At 34.3% G+C, this 19549-nt stretch overlaps 1 protein-coding gene across 2 annotated transcripts; it reads right to left on the reverse strand.

Moving 5' to 3' along the window:
* Positions 1–475: 475 nt before the first annotated feature.
* On the reverse strand, positions 476–10747 carry LOC117327217 (ubiquitin carboxyl-terminal hydrolase 16-like). 2 transcript variants are annotated; one of them, XM_033884087.1, is made up of 17 exons: positions 10603–10747; positions 10436–10477; positions 9954–9983; positions 9539–9580; positions 8515–8562; positions 8233–8289; positions 7612–7784; positions 7309–7405; positions 7112–7139; positions 6738–6826; positions 6210–6269; positions 5884–5922; positions 5542–5586; positions 4834–5398; positions 4353–4441; positions 3392–3478; positions 476–3232 (listed from the first exon to the last, which is right to left on the reverse strand). In XM_033884087.1, the coding sequence occupies exons 1-17, from the start codon at positions 10699–10701 to the stop codon at positions 1739–1741; spliced, it is 3084 nt and encodes a 1027-aa protein (XP_033739978.1). In that variant the 5' UTR covers positions 10702–10747; the 3' UTR covers positions 476–1738. The 2 variants fall into 2 exon arrangements, with proteins under 2 accessions (XP_033739978.1, XP_033739977.1); XM_033884086.1 differs by having other exon boundaries at positions 4822–5398.
* Between the last annotated feature and the right edge of the window lie 8802 nt (positions 10748–19549).

Raw genomic sequence — 19549 nt, forward strand, 5'->3', positions numbered from 1 at the left:
TATTATTCATAGGCCAAATTCTACAATTCCTGAGGTTGAAATCTGAAGTATTTAGTCCCTTTAATATGACATGTACAACATTTTATGCTTTGTTTGTTTTTGTTTAACGTCCTATGAACAGCCAGTGTCATTTAAGGACGTGCCAGGTTTTCGAGGTGGAGGAAAGCCGGAGTACTCGGAGAAAAATACCACTCGCCTACAGTCAGTATCTGACAACTGCCACACGTGGGTTTCAAACTCGCAACCCAGAGGTGGAGGGCTAGTGTTAAAGTGTCGGGATACCTTAACCACTCGGCTACTGCGGCCAAAAATCAAAGCAATATGGTAAATCTGTAGAAATGGCAACAAGCACTTAACAAAGACTAGAAATGAAGGCAAGTTATGAAGTTGTAAAAGTTTTTGCTACATGTAGATGTAAGCTAAATCCCACACTTTCTAAGTCTTCAAAAGAACCAGAAAAACAAAAAGGCACTGATATTAAAAATGTAAACTTATTTATTTTACAGCAATTCCGAAATGAGTTATATCAACGTATTCTAGAGTAATCCGATCCGAGTTATCTCCCATTGAATGGTCGGCACGTTTTGTTCAAGTAGCAGTAACTGAACTAAAATATGTTTATATTATTGATAATTCGGTTTTCATTGACTTGCATTTCGAGTACAATTATTTACCGACTGCTATTTACCAAAGGTTATCACAATTTAAAAAGAAAAAATTACATGTACACATTTTTTCTACTCTTTATAAGGATCCGTTACAAGTTACGCTGTATCCCTGATGCCGGGAATCGACCTCCTTTCTATCATCACACATGTACCAGGATTATGCCTGACTGTTGAAGGACGTGATTTACCTGTGAATCAGCTGATAAACTTTCATATCCGTCAAATGCCTATCAATAAAGTATTATTTCCCATCTCCATTTTACTTTTACCATTTGTTTTATCACAACAAAATATGATAAATGCACAACGCCTATCAACTAGAAAGTGAATCGTATTCGATAATATGAGCACAATATTTACAGTTATGCTGCACGAATTTAATTTATTAACATCACTATCCTGCTTCCTACAGTGCTCACATGTGCCAGTTGATTTGGTTTTCATGTTACCATTTTCAAGATTTCCAGGACATATATTAACTACTGATTGAGAAGTTAACAACACATGGTTCCGAGAGACGCAGGATGATGATGGACATTAGAAAGATTTGGAAATATATTCTATATCCTTATACGATATGACGTCAGACATGTCTGATGGATATGCCCGGTGGTTTCGTTGTCACCGCCCTAAGTCTCGCTTAGGATGTGATTTCACCGAGATTTTATCAAGATTAAGTTTTAATGGCGGTTGTCGTTGATGAAGTGGAAGACGTTTACCGCCCAGGAACACATTGTCGTGTTCTCTTTGTACTTTTCCCAATAGTCTCAATACTAATTGTTATTTTTTGTTCCTATATCGTCCTTCGATTATTGATATTGAATTAAAATTACCATTTTATTGATATGTCGGTAATCTCTATCGTTTGAATAGCACTGAAGTATTGATATCTGATTCAATTTAATATTAATCTCAAGAAAAATGTTAAGAAATTCTAGTCACAAATGTTCCATATGAGTGCGACTGAAAACGAAATATCTACAACATTTCAAGTTATGATTTTAAAAGTCGTCTTGGATTTCTTACATGAACAAATCATTGTATATTTGGATTGTATGACATGATGCTGATCAGATTCTCTCGTACATAAGTATATAAGCTGCCTCGCTCGACAACACCTTATCTTCCTTCTCTATGTGTACAAGTGAATCACTGACGTAATACCACAAATCCTGAGTTTCTTTTTTACGTCTTTCAGAATCATCTGAGGATGTATTTTCTTCATCTCCAAGGACCATATCTTTATGCGAGAAGTCATCATCTCGTTTTTCATCCATTATGACGTCTTGATGGGAATTCATATCCTTGCTTTTCTCGCCAGATCTGTTCTTTCTTCTTTTCTGAACATTATTCTCCTCTCCACTCTCGACTAAATTGCCAGCCTCTCCTTTTAATTCAATATCCTCCAGATCGTCTTTTTTCCGGATATCACCTTTTTTCTTTCCTTCGTCAGAAGTGTCCTCCTCTCTGATCTTCTTATCAGATTCTACTTCATCTTTCTGCACTTCACTACCTTTCTGATCCCACTTTGTCCCATGTCCTTTTGTTCTATCAGATTCATCCATGTGTAGGAAACTTACACTTTCCTTACTACATTCAAGTCGATCGGGATCGTCCCCATCACCGTCAGTTGCAATGTCAGTGTCTTTCTCATCTGGAGTAATCTTATCTTCATCAGAAACGGTACCCTTGTATCCTTTCTTGCGGCCAGTACCAGTTTTGCTTTCTTCTGAAACTGTATCCTGGTGACCTTTGTTTCCACCAGTATCCTGCATGTTGTCTTTGCGGTATATACCTTTGCCTCCTTCTTCATCAGCATTATCTAGCTGCTCTTCGTCTTGTCTAGTGTCAGTGTTCTCTTGGACATCCTTCTTTCGTTTCTTGCGGCACGGCACCTTGTTTTCTTGTGGTTCGATAAAACAGCCCTCCTGATTTCCTTGAAGAAACGTTTTATCTTTATGATGGATACTACCAGTTGGCGGAACTTCGGGATATTTGTCTTGTTTGTTGCCTTTATAAGCAATATCTGTCTTCTTATTTTCTGGTCTTTTCAGATCATGAGAATCCCGTTGGTCAATTGGTCCTTTCATGACATCAGAAGTCTGTTGGTCAAATGATTCGTTCCGACCACAATTACTCTGTGGATCATGTCCTTTCGGGCGACCGGGAGCTTGTTGGTCAAATGATCCTTTCGAGACACCATAACCTTGTACGCCACGTCCTTGTTCTTTCGAAACATCCTGAATTCCTTGGGGATCTTCTTCGCTAAGACCTGTTTTCGTTTCATTGACAAGATCTTCATGTATCCTCCGCTTCGTTGGAGTACCGTTTACCCTTCCCTCCTGCCATATTTCTTCTAACTTTGATCGTATACAAGACGCTACGTCTTCGGGGTCCTTCCATGAGTTCCGTAGTAGATTCTGTATGACAGTTACATCCCGCCGGTTTGTTTTTATATAGGCATAGTAATGTCCGCCCTTCATCGTCCCGTTATGGTTCACCACGCTAAATAAGGAATATTTCTTCTGCCCTTGCGTCACGTTATCTTGGTCCGATTCAAGGTTCTGCAGAAGGTCAATAACATGAATAAAACATATCAAACTATATTATATACATTAAGTTATATCAATGACAAACTGATCATATCAAAAAGGTTGATGGAATTAATCTTGACAATTATGTATTCAATTCCGAGCTGAAATGTCGGAGGACTAAGTGATTACCTCCAACGTTTTGGAGCAGTAGCTTGTCATATCCAACGCCTTTGGGTAGGATATGAAGTCTTCAACCTTGAATAAACTCCTTCCTTTCTGTAAAAAAAATCAAAATCCAAAACATTAGAAATATCAAAATATAAACGAAAATAGTATATTGCTCTTATTATTGATGGGTGTTAGTAAATTTGGCTTGCTAAGTGAAGTCTACTGGATAAAAAACGGTTGTGGTTGGTCGATTTTCCAGATTATGACTTAAGAATGTATGTTTTCCTGATCAAACATGCATCTTTCAAAAGAGCTCCACTCAATGATATTCAATTAAGGGCAATAATGACAAATAATGGATTGACGACGCATATGAATGCCACGAAAAATGATGGATTAACCCATGTGCTTTTATGTTCGGAATATTATTCAATTAACATCTGTTTGAGATTTTTCTTGGGAAACTTCCATATTGTATAACATTTTTTTGTGGTTTCAAGATACATAGATAATTTCGTTGTACAAAATTGTTTGAAAACAAGTTTATATGAGTGTTGGTGCCTACAAGTCATGAAATAACGCCGAAACGTACAGGAACAAGCGTTTCCTATAACAATACCGTATGATCAAATTAATAAATTTAGACTTAATACTCGAAGAACAATGGTTTATCTTGAGAGTAAAACTGCCGTATTGATGTATATAGTACACTTTTTACTACTTGGGGAAAAATACATATTTTCAGTAAGTTTAATTTTGATGACCTAAACTTTATTCAAACGAAGGAATGATGTAACAAATTGAAAATAACAGAACATTGACACTTGATGCTTATATTGATATCGCATCAGAATGTTATGTTATGAAAATATAAAAAAGTGTCTTGTTATAGGATCGATATAGACTTATCATTGCATGAAATTAATCTTTAAAGTAAATTATAGTTTATATAGTGTACTTGTTTGATTAATTGTAGTTTTACCTGTTCAAATCGGTTGATATGAAGAACTAGGACATTAGGTAGAGACATGAGTTTTGTGTGTCTGTATAGCACACCGCCAGGAGGACTATCTGTATTCAAAAGGATTAAAACATACGTTAGAGAATTGTAGAACGACAAATAAGTAGATAACACTTTGCAATATGATTTAGTGACAGATATAGTGTATGCTGAAAGAGGAATATAAAATTGCATTATAGAAATGTTTCGTCGTTCCAGGACTAATCAGTAATAGTTTGGACACTAGAAAGGCGAGTTGGGAAAGTCGAATTATACACAAACAAATGAAATTGATAGCAGGCGAGAATTAACCCTATAATGTATTAAATAATTTCATTTATTTTTTATTTTATTTTTGTATACGATTATTCGTATCAAGATATCTACATCATGTCATTCTTACAACCAAACTATCACAAAAACATCTATCAAATCTATTAATATCAAGTACATTTTTCATTACCACATGTTCGACAAGGGAGATCAACAGCCATCATCTTTTCAAATTCTGACCATTTGTCAAGACCGAGCTCTAGGCCAGATCTTTTCTTTGGTTTTCTCTTATTCCTTCCAAGACGCATGCTAAAAAGTCTTCTAGCGTCATCTGGGAACTGTTCAGAAAGAGATTTCTGGTCGTCCTTGTCTTTTGCTGATTGGTACGATTCTGTGACGTCATCCTTGGGGACATCCTTCGTATTTCCGTTTGAACTTCTCAAACATGCCCGTGTGAGATGGAGCTGTGGTACTGATTCGTGACAGGAATACACAGCGGTATTCTTTTCCGATTTGGAGGTTGACGCAGAGTCGGTCTTTGAAGAAATTGGCGTCAGATCCCGGTTTGCCTCATTTTCTGTTTGGTTTTTCGGCGGGGTTGGTATTGAACCGTACGCATTATTAGTTTTTATAAGAGGAGTTTTTTCATTGTCAGAACGGGTTGATCGCCGTAAGGAAACCCCTGGAGTGGTTGTGTCATCTTCAGACTCGGAAAAATTCTTCATCTCCAAATTTCTTTTTGAAGGTTGTTCTTTCTGTATGAATTGGAAATATATGTTCATATAATCGGACCCATAGCTATATCTATGCATTATATATTTTCGAAACTCCTTCTATTTGAGAAAGACATTTAAAAAAATCCATGTTTCGCTTTGAAATGTATAACATAAAAATGTACCTTAGGTTTGACAGATAACGGAGACGTTTTGTGAGGACTTCTTTGCTGCAAAACAAACGAAATATTATTCTAAATACCGGATTATATCCTCCATGACCATGGCCATTATATCGCAAAAGAAGATTAAGATACTGTATTTTTCCAATATTCCAATTTTCTTAATATTTCACGGAAATATGAACAATAATTTCCTCCTTTAATTTTACTTTCTAAATAGCGAAATATCGAACCCTTCAAAATAACATTGTTTTATTATGTTCATATCGTCTTGAGAGTATTTTTTCTGAATTGTAACATGATATATTTTTATTTTGAATAATAATCGTAACCATTAACCATTACCTTTGTAGTCAGTGTTGGGTCTGTTTTCTCTATCGTAACCTACAAATCAACCAGTATCCAAAGATAATCATCACTTGGTCATCAATAACAGGATTTTAGTATAGTTTTCATAATGTTTTGTCATGCATTTGTAGTCTAAGAAAATAATAAAAAGTGGCACAACGGATAGACTGATGGAGAAATTGATTCCAGTTTAGTTTTCTTTGAAAACAGGATACATAATGTGAATATATAGATATTTTAATACATAAAGACATGAAATGTTCTATTGAAAATAAAGGTGTGAAAACACGTTTTATAAATTTAAGAAATATAAAAAGAATTACCTTTTTCTTCGCGACAGGTGGTAGACTGAGACTTGTGAATCGCTGAATTACAGACTCAACCTAATTAGAAAAATACCGTATAGATGCTTTAACAAATATGTAAATCTTTGTCAAAATAACCTGTATATCTAAATATTTGAAATACTAAATGGAAAAATTCATACATTGATAAATATTTAAGCATATTGCGAATGAAATGAAGCTAAAAAATCTTGTATCCGTTTCAATTCAAAGTAGAAAGCTATGGATAGATGAATAGCATATATCACTCAAAATCATAGTTTTAAAAATGCCTCTTTTGAACTATATAAATAATTATTACAGGTCAAATTCCTTCAAAGATAATAGCACCGTGGTAAATGACAATAAACACATCACTTCTTTGTAATATGTTTGATCACACACCTGACAGTGGGGGTGTGGCTTTTGAAATTTAAAAAAATGTTGTATAATACAAGATGGTGCTTGATTGCATCTTCAACCAATGTCCAAATTGTAAGCACAACATTAATGCAAACAACAACTTACATGTCCACATTCCTTGTAGCAATAGGATGTAATGAACATGCCACCAAACAATCTTGTGACGTCACAGGTACGCATGATGTGTTCATTAACTAAAAAACAAACAATTACTACATTGTTTATACAAATGGACAAATTGGGAACATCAAAACGATATCAACCTGTAGCTGTAGGAGAAGGGACTCTCTTTCCACTCTTTTATTATTTACAGAATGAAGTAGATAGATAAAGTTTCTAGAATTAAGCATGGATGGTGGAAGCTGTTAATAAATCATACTAATACATCACAAAATCTTTTGTTACAATTATGATTGTCTCGTTTAAAGTTTTGAGTTTGTTGGGACGCAGGTTCGTGTCACAGCTACTCCGGTACTTACAGGTAGGGGATTCGTTGTTAGGTCGGAACTGAAATAAAGATATTTTCTTTGAATACATTACAAAAATAAAAAATAAAAAAACATTTAAGTGTATTTGTGAGTCAACGCGGTATGAACGTTAACACGTTTATATGAAACAATAAAATGCATATTTGAAAATATGTTTTGCTTTGCTACAATATGTAAAATATTGTTACCGGGTAGTTTTCAAGAGCTTCCTCTTCCAAACCGCTTATTATGGTGTTGAAACATTCAAAGCTGTCTTGCTGTGTGCGACCATCAAAATTGTCTTTTCTAGAATAGATTAAATCACATCAATATTATAAAAAAAAAAAAAGAATAATGATAACGATAAAAAAATGACATAATTTGTTAATTGTTACTTTCTTCGAACCCACCATAAGTAAGAATTTTTTTTTTATTTATTTTTTTTTTTTTATTTTTTTTTTTTTATTTTCACTGCAATTCATGAGTTCATATATGAATGTACACAAACTTACTTTTTTGCCATTTCCTTGCAAAACTTCTTCACGATATCTTTCTGTTTCTTCTGTGCCCTATACTCAGCGTCCTTTTTCTTCTTTGGTCCAACCCTAACATCATATTTTGTGCGATTCAGTTGTAATAATTTCAGAAATGTCGTGGCCAGTTTGCCCTGGTATTTTCCAGATTTCTGTAGGTAATAAGTAAAAAGAGGGGTGCTACAATTTATCAATGGAAAAGAGTATTACGGAATAGATGGTATGCTTGTATAACTTTACAACCCGTTCTCTCTAATATCAATTTTTTTGAAAATGTCTATGAAACCACCAAAACATTAATAAATTAAAAACTAGAGAATATGACGCAAGCTCTTACAACACTTCATTTGAATAATGCCAAATATTCCGAAATCCTTATTTCACTTTCAGTTCATTTATGAATATATATATATATATATATTTGTCAAACAAATAATAGAAACAGTAATTTTCCGATTAGCACTGGAACCTTGCAAATGTATGTCTGCAGAATACGAAAAAGTTAAAGTGTTAATATGAGACAAAGAAGTAATTCCAACAGTGTGTACAAGGAAAGATGTCAAATTTTCGAAGCATATGATATTTCTATTACACATGTACCACATTCGCTATCTGATGTCGCAGTTGGTTGATAAAGCACGGACTCCATGACAGGCACTACAACGAATAAAAAAAATAAAACTTATCAGTTGAAAATATGTAAATGTCCATGTGTCATGTAAGTCAGATTTGTAGATTTGATTTATATTTGGTACCACAGTAAAGAACATCCTTATCAAAAAACATTTTGAAACTGCATTTGTAGGTTGTTTTGGTTTTCTAACTATTATCAGAACAGTTCTATTCAATTGATGCACAATAAACAGTCTGGTAACAACTTACCTGTAGCATTGAATTCATGAAACATGATGCACCAACGTTTGGGATTCCCTAAAATAATATAAAATGACACAATTAACATTTATTTATGTCATATTCACAGAGTTTATTGAACGAAAGGAAAATTCAATTTTGGAGTTGATCATATTTCTTCCACCAGCAGGGTAACTTTAAACCTCGGGGATGTAAAGTCCATCAGGAGGGTAACGGTAAACCTTTGTGACGTAAAGTCCACCAACAGGGTAACGGTAAACCTTGGGGATGTAAAGTCCACCAACAGAGTAACGGTAAACCTTGGGGACGTAAAGTCCACCAACATGGTAACGGTAAAGCTTGGGGACGTAAATTCCACCAGCAGAGTAACGGTAAACCTTAGGGATGTAAGTCCACCAGCAGAGTAACGGTAAACCTTGGGGATGTAAGTCCACCAGGAGGGTAACGGTAAACCTTGGGGATGTAAGTCCACCAGGAGGGTAACGGTAAACCTTGGGGACTTAAATTCCACCAGCAGTGTAACGGTAAACCTTAGGGACGTAAAGTCCACCAACATGGTAACGGTAAACCTTGGGGATGTAAGTCCACAAGGAGGGTAACGGTAAACCTTAGGGATGTAAAGTCCGCCAGGAGGGTAACGGTAAACCTTGGGGACTTAAATTCCACCAGCAGTGTAACGGTAAACCTTAGTGATGTAAAGTCCACCAACATGGTAACGGTAAACCTTGGGGATGTAAAGTCCACCAGGAGGGTAACGGTAAACCTTGGGGATGTAAAGTCCACCAGGAGGGTAACGGTAAACCTTGGGGATGTAAGTCCACCAGAAGAGTAACGGTAAACCTTGGGTACGTAAAGTCCACCAGGAGGGTAACGGTAAACCTTGGGGATGTAAAGTCCACCAGCAGGGTAACGGTAAACCTTGGGGACTTAAGTATGACTTTCTTCCCAGCAATCTCAATTGAATGTAAAAAGAGGCTATTGATAACACTGATAAAATATTATGGTTTTCCGACACATAATGAAATAGCCTTACCTTTGGCTCGAGCGAATAAGTTACCGCGTCCCATTTTATGACCTGAAACAAAAATGTTATAATATTGAAACGTAAAATTCTATAAAATAACGCGATAAACTGAAACAATGTGAAGTTATACATATATGTTTATATGACATTCTCTTGGATATCAGTTAATCGAATACATCATTTTCTACTTTCGTTTTTAGGTATATTCTTACTTTCGTTTTGTACTACACAAGTATTGCATGCTGTATATTTTTAAATAGTATGGAAGTACTAGTGAAGTATTTCACTGATTATTTCAATCTATCTTCAAAAATGACACAAAAATCTATATGCAACCAGATTGTTGAATATGATAGTAATTAACTAATAACAGTGCTTGGTAATTAAAAATTTAGGGCATTAGCCGATAATAAAGCGGCATTACCTCCGACTGTGACGTTTTTCGTTTCTTGGCCTGTAAGAGAAAAATTGTGATGATAAAGTTTGATCTAATATATTCTGTATTATTAGACTGTTAAAAATGTTTACATGCTAGGTATATTGTACGTATTGGATATTAATATTATACAAAATATTACCTTCTTTATATTCGTAAATATTATTTGTTAGATTCATAATGATATCTCACATATTCATTTATTGTGTTAAAAGTCTCATTCTTCTTTCATTTTAAGATATTTTCCTACTTTCGTTTTCGACTATGTTTCTACTTTCGTTTTCGAGCTTTCAAACATTGCTTTTACACATTTGTTAATGAACTTCGTGATGATTGGATAACTTAAACTGCCATTGTAATTAGGGGGAAACGTTTATAGAGTACTATTAATACGGATTAACCTATATATAATCTAACATAATATATGTAAATTGTATAACATTTACAGCCATCTACCACACGTCTCTTACCAATGGTTCATTTTCACTTGAACCTGTCTCCACGTCTTGTATCTAAAAATGAAAAACAACAATTCAATTGTTACATAAATCAAACGTAAATAAGACACATAGAAATCACCTACATGTACATAACCATATTAGATTAGTTTAAGATTCTATTAGAATGAATACGATACCTTTCTTTTTCTTCTTCCCATCTTACAGCATAGACACACTGCGACTAATACGCATATAATACAGATTTCTAAAGTTAACAAAACAATCAAAATTTCCATCAAGATCCATATACAGCTTACAAGTCACTGATTAAAAGAAAGTAGGCCAACATATGTAAAACCCATCGGAAATCTTAGTTTCACTTTCATTTTGTGTTCGAGGAACTACCTTTGTGCAAACAATCGGAAATATACATGTTAACTAGCGTAGCTGTCGGCACGATGATACATAAAACGCAATTGAATTCTTCGTTCATACGTCATGCTTATTGACAAATAGGTTTCAAAAATTCATTTACATTGCAATATCGACTTGATCTGTAAGAGTTGTGCCCCTTCGTATAAAGTCTGATTTCATGTAAAGATGTCATTGTGAACTTACAACAGATGAATAAACTGAATTAAATAAATGAATAAACAATGATAAATCAATAAACCAATTAATTAATTTAAGTAATTCATTAAATCAATTAATTAATTAAATCAATCAATTAATTAAATCAATTAATCAATTAATGTAATTGATAATCTAATGAAATTCCAAAACTCAACAATACAGTATAAATCCTAAAACTGGCGAAATCGTATTGAGATAATCTCATTTTGTCAAGCTTTGTGATATATATAAGCAAATGAACACTACAATCTACAAACATGTCGTTATTGGTACGACAACCAGATGTGTCGCCCTGTGGTAAATAAATAAATTCTTAGACTTATAAATACAGACACCTCTGGCACGAAACCAGTATGTCAATAACTGTAAAGAGATATTCAGGTATATACATGTAGGTATATCCTTTGTCTTGTTAGGTAAATATGTCTAATGTATGTCCGAAGAGGAAATGTATGCAAAAAAGTCTGCTCTCGGCTATATAATATCTCTTCCAGTACAAAACACATGGGATATGTCAAATTTGTATTACTGTTTTCACACAAGACTGAAGTAGCAAAGACTAACCTGGTCCTTAATATTTTGTGTATGCTGCGCACAACGTAACCTCGCTGGCAGAGATTACAATAAAGCTGATTTGATAAGTGTGACGATTTCAGTTTTCAATTATTAACTTTCTATTTTCAGATAGTAACCTCCTTACTCACCCCGACCCCCACCCCTCCTGATTCGATATTTAATGAGATGTTCCCATTTTCTTTATTTCGCTGACAAAAGACGACTCCTGACTAACAACATGGAGATACAGATTGACGTAGAAGGGTTTGAGGTCTACATCATGATATCATACGGATATATCCTTTTGTGTGCGCAATATGAATTCAGACGTGCTTGATGCTTTTTGATATGCCTAGTGGTTCTGTTATCACTACCCTAGTTCTCAGTTTGAGAATCTGACTTATTTAAGTTTGACCTAGATTTGTATGTCGTGTGTTGTCGGTGAAGCAGAAGACGCTTACTCTGTCTGAACATATGGTCTAATTCTCCCTGTACTTGGTCTCCAATCAAATCTATATCGTGATCATATTTTGCCCTCGGTTTATCACGTTTAATTTTGTTCCTACATCTGAAATCTCTGTTGATGCTTTAGCTGAAGGTGAAGGATAATGTATATGATTGATAAATCAATGCTTTAATAAAACCTATATACATACATATGTATATTATATGACTCCCAATCATTGAAAAGAAAATCGATAACAATGATATTCAGTAGTCTTAATGATTATAATTTTATGCATATTTTTCCTCTCCTTGGGTTTGAAATACATTGAATGCAATATGTTTTATTTCGGTTACCAGACATTTATCATATTTTAACAGTCCGGACAGACAAGGCAATATTTTATCAGGTACGTAGTATACAGGTCCAGCCTGATTCATCATGTTATATTTACATAGGAAACTTTGTAAACAACTTAGACATAGGTTGGTTTACAAATACCAAACAAGATATGTAGATATATCCGGTATATAAAAAATGACACCAGGTCATAACTTTACCATAGACACTTTTTCTCTTAATTGGCTATTAAATCTCTGTTGCGGCTATATGAAATTTTTTATTGCCTTATCATTTCATTAAAGGAGAGAAATAATAAGGATATATATATATACCACAGCTGAAATAAATATAAAGAAATTCACCAGCTTCTACGTTTTTGTTGTTGGAAAAGAAAATATATCCTATACACAGTATTTATGATGGTAATAAAAAGATGAAATGCGAGGTTGTGTTATAAAGGAGTATGTGTAAGTCGGTAGCGGGATGTTATTGCTCATAACGTTGTATCAGAGTTGAGAGAAACTGAATTTATTTGAAAAACGTGGATTGTAAAACTGAAATTAACTCTTTTGATGTCAATCGCCACCACCCATGCGCCAAACAAATGATGCTACCGAGACTTTAAAAATAATTTCTCAGAAAGTATGTTCATTTACGCTGATCAAAACAATGAAAGTAAAGACGGTATATATAGTCTTTGTTATAATTATCAGATTCTTGGTCGAAGATAAAGTTCTCCGTAGTAGCTGTTACACAACTTTTGTTTGAATGTGTTGGCATCATCATTTTAAGTATTTCCAATAGCTGATGGTATATTATTTTGACTGAGTTTACCATGGATACATCACTGTAAAATAAGATTATCACTTACAGAAACAAAACTGTACGTACCATTGTACCTGATTGGTCTCACGTTTGTGATGGGTCTTACACTATACTGGATAGAAGGTATTATTATAGGGGTACCCCCACAACCTTAATACTAGATAGAAGGTATTATTATAGGGGTACCCCCACAACTTTAGTACTGGATAGAAGGTATTATTATAGGGGTACCCCCACAACTTTAATACTGGATAGAAGGTATTATTATAGGGGTACCCCCACAGATTTAATACTGGATAGAAGGTATTATTATGGGGGTACCCCCACAACTTTAATACTGGATAGAAGGTATTATTATAGGGGTACCCCCACAACTTTAATACTGGACAGAAGGCATTATTATAGGGGTACCACCACAACTTTAATACTGGTTAGAAGGTATTATTATAGGGGTACCCCCACAGATTTAATACTGGACAGAAGGCATTATTATAGGGGTACCCCCACAACTTTAAAACTAGATAGAAGATATTATTATAGGGGTACCCCCACAACTTTAATACTAGATAGAAGGTATTATTATTGGGGTACCCCCACAACCTATATACTGGATAGAAGGTATTATTATGGGGGAACCCCACAACTTTAATACTGGATAGAAGGTATTATTATGGGGGTACCCCCACAACCTATATACTGGATAGAAGGTATTATTATGGGGGAACCCCACAACTTTAATACTGGATAGAAGGTATTATTATGGGGGTACCCCCACAACTTTAATACTAGATAGAAGGTGTTATTATAGGGGTACCCCCACAACCTTAATACTAGATAGAAGGTGTTATTATAGGGGTACCCCCACAACTTTAATACTTGATAGAAGTTGTTATTATAGGGGTACCCCCACAACTTTAATACTTGATAGAAGTTGTTATTATAGGGGTACCCTCACAACTTTAATACTAGATAAAAGGTATTATTATAGGGATACCCCACAACTTTAATGCTGATAGAAGGTATTACTACAAGGTAGCCTCATTACCTTAACACTGGATATTTCTAATGGATGGGACTCTCAAAGCCTCTGAATATTTATTGATAAAGGTATTTAATTAGTGATTGTTACGTACCTAAATCATAGAAATAGCATTACATTAACACTGTGTCTGTTTAAATCCTGACTTATATTGACCTATAATAAATATATATAACAAAAACTTTCAAAACTTTTACGTAAATTTTTGTAAGTGTGTGTCTTTACTCAACCAAGAAATATGTCGTGTGTTCACGGTCATAAAATAGTAAAGTCGGCGAGTAGTGGTGTAACAGTACATTAACCTGGCAATATATCACAACCACACCTGTATTGACTTAAAGGGTGGTGGATTTTTTATGAAGTGTATCCCTCTCCTTGAGTTGTTTGACCGCTTATTTTATGTCTATTTTTAGAATATGTCTCCTTGTTTTAAGACACTCCGTGTCTAGTTACGATGTTCATGTGAATGTGATTTATTTTTAATACATTTTGTAATTCGACGAAACATAAGCAACTCGTAGGGCATACATTTTCTTTTTCCTGTATTTTTTTCTTTCATAAACGTATGTAAGAGGTCCTTAATTTGTTTTTACCTGTACATTGTACTGATTTTTTACACATTGCTTTAATTTTTTATTTGTTCGTTAATTTTCCAAAACCTCATTCTTTAAAACAATACTTGCGCATAATTACGTCTATTTGCACTTGTTTTTGTTCTGTCTTGTTTTTAATTGAGAATTCCTATGCATGTGTAACGTCTGTCACAAAAATGGGAATATATATCGGTAGAAATATATTTGAGAAATGTATTTTGAGCGAATGTATGTACCTTCCAGGCGTATAACACGTGTTACAGAAGAGGAATGAGAACAACAACATAAGAAATCGTCATTTCATGTAGAAGCAGCTTACCATAAATAATACACTACTTTGATTCATAGCGTACTTCCGATAGCTTTGTGACGTCACAGAATCAATTTTGATCAGTTAATGCCCCGATAAATCGCTTCCTTTTGATGTCAGACAAAAAAACAGTCCCTTTCCATCTGTTATATCTCTAGTAGAAACTCATTCATGTTTTCGCGGAATATTCATATTGTCGCATTCACATTATCAGCTTATTTATCATGAGTATATACTATATGAAATACATAGTTCTTTGTTCATTATAGATTTAGATGGAAAACTAGGCATGTCTTTTAAGCTCGATATTTTGCGTGATTTTGATCAACGTTTATTGCCAGTCCTGGTAAATTATTCAAGTAGTGATGCTGTAAAATTTCATGGCAACCACTCAAAATTAATTGATAATGCCAATCTATGGTTACGTGGTCAACACCAAACAATGAGAAATCTAATTCACCGTACTTTGGTGTTTAACTTAGATTACAGTAAATGTGATTATTATCGGGAGGGGGCGGGGGGGGGGGGGGGGGGTTATTTTGCGACTAAGATATATCAACTTTACACGTGGTGGTAATTTTTACGATCGATCCATTTGGGTTTGTAGCTCGTGATTACGCAAATTGATATAAAAATGATACGCAGCTTCGCAATCAAAAGGACTCGGCGTGATTAGCGTAAATTTCCCCCTCGCGTAAATTTCCACTTTTACAGTAAAAGATTATATATCATTTTTTAAGAATGAATTCTTCATTTATGCATTTCGTTGATATTATCAGAAGAAAGTTCAGTAAAAATGAATGTGCGTGGTACGAATTTCTGTTTATTTTGAAGTAAATTGAAATTTCCGAATTCGACTTAATCTTATTTGTTCTATGATTCGATGAAGAAATTTGCATATGACGGCCTACAGCCTCTGGTCACGTACAATTTGTTTATATTCATGTTTTATTAAACATGCATTAAAAGTTTTTAATGATGTTGTGAAAAAAGGAAACAAAATCAATGAACAAATGTCAATGTTATTTCACGATTAAAAAAAAAAGAAAAAAAATATATTCTATTACTGTTTACTAGATCAACAGATGTATTTTTGGAACGTTATTTCCCTAGAAATAAACAATGGATACAAACCAGGAGAAACAAATGTAACACTGACTTGGATTCTGCTTCCCCTGGCGATTTCTGTATAAATATTTTATGTAACACCTCTGTACCGCTGCACGGGTACATCCTAGTGAGTAACGCTCAGCGGCTGCAACAATAGTTTAAATTCTATCAGATCATGACACGAGAAAATAGATCAATCTCTAACGACCGAGTACATGCTATGTGGAACCGTAAAGAACATCACATCAGATCGACCTATTTTGTATCCACCCACAGATGCAACACGCGGGTACACTAGCTACCTTCTGGTTTGGAATACGTTCAAAGGTTTGAAGCTTTCAACCTTAAACAACAAGGAGAGACATTCAGCAACACAGGTAATGTTTGTTATTTTAACTTACATGGTTAAGAGTAAAGCGAATTGATGAAATAGTGACAATAGGTGGTCTATATACAATGGTTAGACTGGCCACAAGTGTTGTTTTTTTTTTTGTTTTTTTTGTGAGAATTGCCATGCTAAATTATAATACTAGCTTATCTCCCCCACGTTTGAAAGTTAAGATCAGGCATAGCCTAGGGACAACATAATAAAGCTCAGTCTTTTCTATAATTTTATTATTTTAGAGACAGGGAGCCAGACTATCATTATGGCATACAAAGACACAAAGTAACGTAACATATATATACATGTTTATGATATCTTCCAATGAATAAGACATGCTGTGGAATTTTGAAGATAACCACGGCTTATTTATATTTTGTAATTATTTATTGACTTATTTTCGTAACTGACTTATGTTTATGTGCCTGTTATTTTCAAAGTGCTTTTGGCTACAAGTATGACGTATTTCTGATAAAAAGTATATACATTTACATTTACATCATTCTAGTGACTGACGCATAGCAACTGTATAGTGTATCGTTTAAACTAGATCTACAATGTTGTAAAACTTGTTGTGAGACCGACTTATTTTCAAGATTCAACGGTATGCATGATACAGTTAAATTTGCAATTTTAATGAGATGTCATATCAGGTTTTATTCAATACGATATCTTAAAAATAAATGGAGCTAAATGGATTTTTTTAAACGTTTGTGATTAGCGGGTTTCCGTTGAATGTACTTAAATAGATATGAATGTGTATTTTGTAAACTGAATAAACTGCATGTGGTATTAACCGGGAAACCAATCCTGTTTCTGTTAACATTATTCTATAAGACCAAAAAGACAGAGAAAAAACATCCCATTTTAAATGGATTGCTCATAGCAATTTCAGGATTTTCTGTTGTATTATTTATTATTATATGTATGTTTTTCATTTAGAATTGGAATTTATACTGCAAAGGTGCAGCAAGGCAACCACTTAATTCACCAATACGGTCAATTGAAAATAACAGTTTGATTGGACAATCTTCAAATCTTCTGTCATCGCTAGTGATTATGTAAGCAGTGGTGATACGTATGTTCTTATCAAATTTATAATTGTTGACATTTCACTGGCATTTCAAAATGATTTTGATAAACTACATTTTTGTCTAGAGCATTGCATAATTTTTCATGTAAGAGACCTTCGATATTTAAAGTCCTAAGCGCAGCCATCGTATATAGAAAGAGCCATCCTTCAAAAGTGCAATGATTTCTATAAATACTGGATCTCTATACGTAATATGATCCTAGTCAATCATAAACATATCTATTAAAGTGATATTAATGAACGTCATAAAGATGACATCACAAAAGTCTGTGTTATTGAAATGTCAAAATAACGATAAGAAATACGTTAACTTTAAAATATCAAAAGGCTGAGGTTAATTTAATGGTACATAGATCGATTTGAGTATATCAGGGTTAAAAAGCAGAATCATTTTGTCTGGTGTCAACAAATAAATACGTTTAATAATAAAACAAGACGATGGAGCTCGTTATCCTTGATGCCGGTTATTGACGAAGGGCTCGAGAGAAGCGGGTTTGAAACTATACCTTGCTTTTGTGGTATAAAGATCTATTTCTGTGTTCGTTATAGTATTTTCAACTACCTTTTGATGACATGACCTGGCTATGATCTAGATTTATAGGGAGGGGAGAATCAATGAACAAGTCCACATGTATTCTCCTTAACCAATTCACCTCATGTGAAAGCTTATACGGATATCAGACTGAATCATTGTTTCTTTTGATTTTGCTCCTTAACCAACTTATGTTTGAAACACGTTTTTTCCAAGGTGGCTATTTTCTGGTATTTTGCTGGTGTGTGCATTTCCGTCTTAAACAAAATCTAGGTCGATTTGGAGTACGTGGCATGATTAGCCTAGGTCGACACATCGGGTGTTGTCAGTGAAGCAGAAGACGCGTTCCCTTCCGAATAGTCTGGTCGTATGATGCTTGTATCAACTGCCATGTGTAAATATCTTAACAACAATACTCCTCTTTATGCTACACTGATACATTAGTGGATTCATTGTCACCATGTATGTATGTATATATTATGTATGTTTAGGCTTTGCTGTGTTTTACTGTAAATTTACTTATCTTAGCGTGTTAAAGGTTAAGCGCAAAAGCTAATTAAAACGGATTGGTGCAATGATAAATTAGCAAACCAACAATGCTTACCATAGTAAACAATGTAGATAACTACCGATAGTGCAATCAAAATTTAGCGAAATTCTTCCGGCGCGAAAATTGCTTAAATATGATTACCGCTAAAATATGTACATTTACAGTATCACTGTAAAATAATATTCAAGGAAAACAGTTTTTCAGCGGATCTCCTTCAAACGTGGTTATATTAATATGTAACGGTAAAAAATCTTAATATATCCCTACAAAACATTACGAGAAAATAACCATGAAGTCAGTGACATAGGATAGACTGCTGTAGCTTTAAGCGATCATATGGCAGAGTTTGCGTGTTAGTGCATTATGCAAGTCACCATTAGGTATCAATACAGGTATACGGACACAAACTAGCTTTTCATCCCGTGTATTGTTCTTTACAGTCTATATAAAAAACATTAAAAATCTTTTTAAAGATGACAAATATAGTTTTGGGTTTTATCGTAACTTGCTTCGTTCCTTTCAAAAATGCCTTTCCCCCAATCAAAATATATATTTCTGTTAATCTAAAAAAAAATCTTAATATTCTCGAGTGTTGTCGATTATAAACCAGTCATTGAAAGTGTTGACTTTTTGGGTGGTCGGGAGGTGCAGAGGTAACTCACTCATATTTCACAAAAGAAACCCAGATTCGAGGTGTTGGGGGCAACTGTCCGACCACGCGAGTTTTACTCCGGG

Source organism: Pecten maximus, chromosome 5 (genome assembly GCF_902652985.1).
Source record: "Pecten maximus chromosome 5, xPecMax1.1, whole genome shotgun sequence".
Classification (NCBI taxonomy): domain Eukaryota; kingdom Metazoa; phylum Mollusca; class Bivalvia; order Pectinida; family Pectinidae; genus Pecten; species Pecten maximus.